General features: G+C 36.1%; 1 protein-coding gene across 1 annotated transcript; it reads right to left on the reverse strand.

The window, feature by feature from the left end:
- Positions 813 to 2,018, reverse strand: LOC104724311. Its single transcript, XM_010442773.2, has 3 exons — positions 1,922 to 2,018; positions 1,309 to 1,692; positions 813 to 1,047 (listed from the first exon to the last, which is right to left on the reverse strand). Exons 2-3 carry the CDS (start codon positions 1,663 to 1,665, stop codon positions 1,021 to 1,023), a joined length of 384 nt encoding a protein of 127 aa, XP_010441075.1. The 5' UTR covers positions 1,666 to 1,692; positions 1,922 to 2,018; the 3' UTR covers positions 813 to 1,020.

The raw sequence follows: 2,240 nt of genomic DNA on the forward strand, positions 1-2,240 counted from the left end.
GGGGGGGGGGGGGTAATGGTGTTGGCTCTTTATATCAAGCTCATGAAGCTCTTACAGTTCATGGTATCAGATCTACACTGGTTAGTAACTGTTTGTTTATCTCAATAATTTTTTTGCTGAAGCATTCTTTGCTTCTATTCGAGGTTTTGTATATCATATACCTGATTGTTCTATTTTGGATGTTAACGTCTGCTTGTTAAATGTGAGGTCATTGTTATAAAAAAACCGTAAACTTGAAAGATGTTTGTGAAATTTCTCGTATTCTGCTTGTTTCAATATCGCTTTTCACTCTCACGTCTTTGACTTTTAAATATAAGTACTGTCTTGCACATTTGGAGATTGATTTATGTTGAACTTTTGTTGCACTACAAGAAAGCAGCCTGACACTGATGGGCATATCCATCGGTAATCCGTCAGGAAGTTCCTTAGACCATCTCCAATGGTTTTCTCTATTTTTTTTTCTATAACTAAAACTCACCCCTATTAGATTTGTTAATAACCTGACAGTTTAGTTTGTATTTGCGAGTTTTTAGTGTAAAATTTCATCACTAATCTAATTTGAGGTAAAATGTGAAGCACGAGGACTGGGTTGATATGTACACATACGTTTTCTAATAGCGATGTTGTCTGTACAATATATAAGAAATAAACTCTTTTGGTGTTATGTGCTCGTGGATTAAATGGGTGTAAGTTATGTATACTATATCATTGCCAACGCCAAACTCAAGCTGGCTTTTATAAATAAAGACTCAAAAAGACGTGCTGATTTTGATAAAATCTCAGAGCTTCCACCAGTATTGTCTTAGGCGTGGTTCCTGATCAAAAGTTCATCCATTTCTGGTTCACATAACAAGGAAACAATACAAATCTATCTGTCCAAACCCGAAACAAAACATCAAAAAAAAAAAAAGCTAAGCTTGAGATACATATCGAGTTGCAGCGTACTGAGTGAACATTCCAAAAAGCTAGTTTTGCCAATTCAATGAGATTACACCAAGAGATATCAATGATGCAGCAGCATTACTTCTTGTCTTCTGCTTTTCTCGGCTGCAAAACACCATAAAACCAGACACAAAAGGTTCAGTAACAGACCTGAAAACTCTACCCATAAAGAAAACACTATAGAGTTATACATCTCGGCTGCAACACAAAGATTACAAAAGTCAGTAAGAAACCTGCAAATATTACACAGTACACACAGAGAAAATGCTTGAAATGTAACTGATTCATATCAGCTTAAACATCATATGATGCGGTTTCCAAAGTTTTGTACTTTCTAGACTCAAAATGAGACAAAATGAGACAGACCTTAACACCAGGAGCCTCTTGGAGAATCTCTTCATCAGGGATAAGCACAGGCCACTGCTCACCAGCTTCACGAAACATCTGCTCTGTCTCAAGATAATTACCTTTATCAAGAATCATCTTTCGAATCGACTGAGCAGATGTTGCAGCTGCATCAAAAGCTTCCTCAACACCATTCACAAAGGTGACAGTGATCTGCGGCGGCTGCTCATCTGTTCTACGTTTCACCAAAACCTGACAATTCGGATTCGACTCTTTGGCCTTCCTTGCATTGCACTGAGCCAAGAACTCAACACAAGACGCGAGTCTCGGATCCAATGTGTTGAACTCAATTCTTACTTTTGATAGAAACTTCAACATCTTCTTCCCCAAAGCAAAAAAAAAACCCTAATTTCACAAATTCCCAATTAAGATTCCATTAAAATCAGAGAAATGATTGTGAAATCTATAAGGAAAAATTGATATTTAGATAATAACATCGTAACTTCGAGATTCATAAAAAAAATATAGAGATTTGAAGATGAACCTTTGAGCATACAAACCTAATAAGTTTAGATCACACAGAGAATGAGATATAAAACGAGGTTCTAACGAGAGTAAAGGTTTCGAGTTTTACCTGTCGACGGTAGTGTCTCCGGTGAGAGATTTGGGGGAAGTGATTGTGAAGAAGAAGAAGACTGAAGAACGGGTTTCGATTAGATTTTAGCCGGTTCACTCTTTTCTTCTTTATTCCCTCTGATTCGGTTTAGATTTTGGCCGGTTCGGTTTGTGATGGAAACCAAATGAAATGATGTGTCAATCGTAACCTAACATTATTGAACAGTTTGTAGTAAATTATACACTAGCTAATTTAAGTCTGGCTATTATTTTTTTACTAACTAATTTCCTTTTTTTTTTTTATGTTGACAAAAAAAAAGTCTTATTTTTTAGTTTGT

The sequence above is a fragment of the Camelina sativa genome, chromosome 11 (assembly GCF_000633955.1).
Source record: "Camelina sativa cultivar DH55 chromosome 11, Cs, whole genome shotgun sequence".
Taxonomy (NCBI): domain Eukaryota; kingdom Viridiplantae; phylum Streptophyta; class Magnoliopsida; order Brassicales; family Brassicaceae; genus Camelina; species Camelina sativa.

Bases quoted from the DNA above. Each gene is read 5' to 3' on its own strand.
- LOC104724311 (XM_010442773.2), bottom strand. From the start codon at position 1,665: ATGTTGAAGTTTCTATCAAAAGTAAGAATTGAGTTCAACACATTGGAT. The intron at 1,048-1,308 runs GTCTGTCTCATT...GGTGTTTTGCAG, and splicing joins AAGAGGCTCCTGGTGTTAAG to CCGAGAAAAGCAGAAGACAA.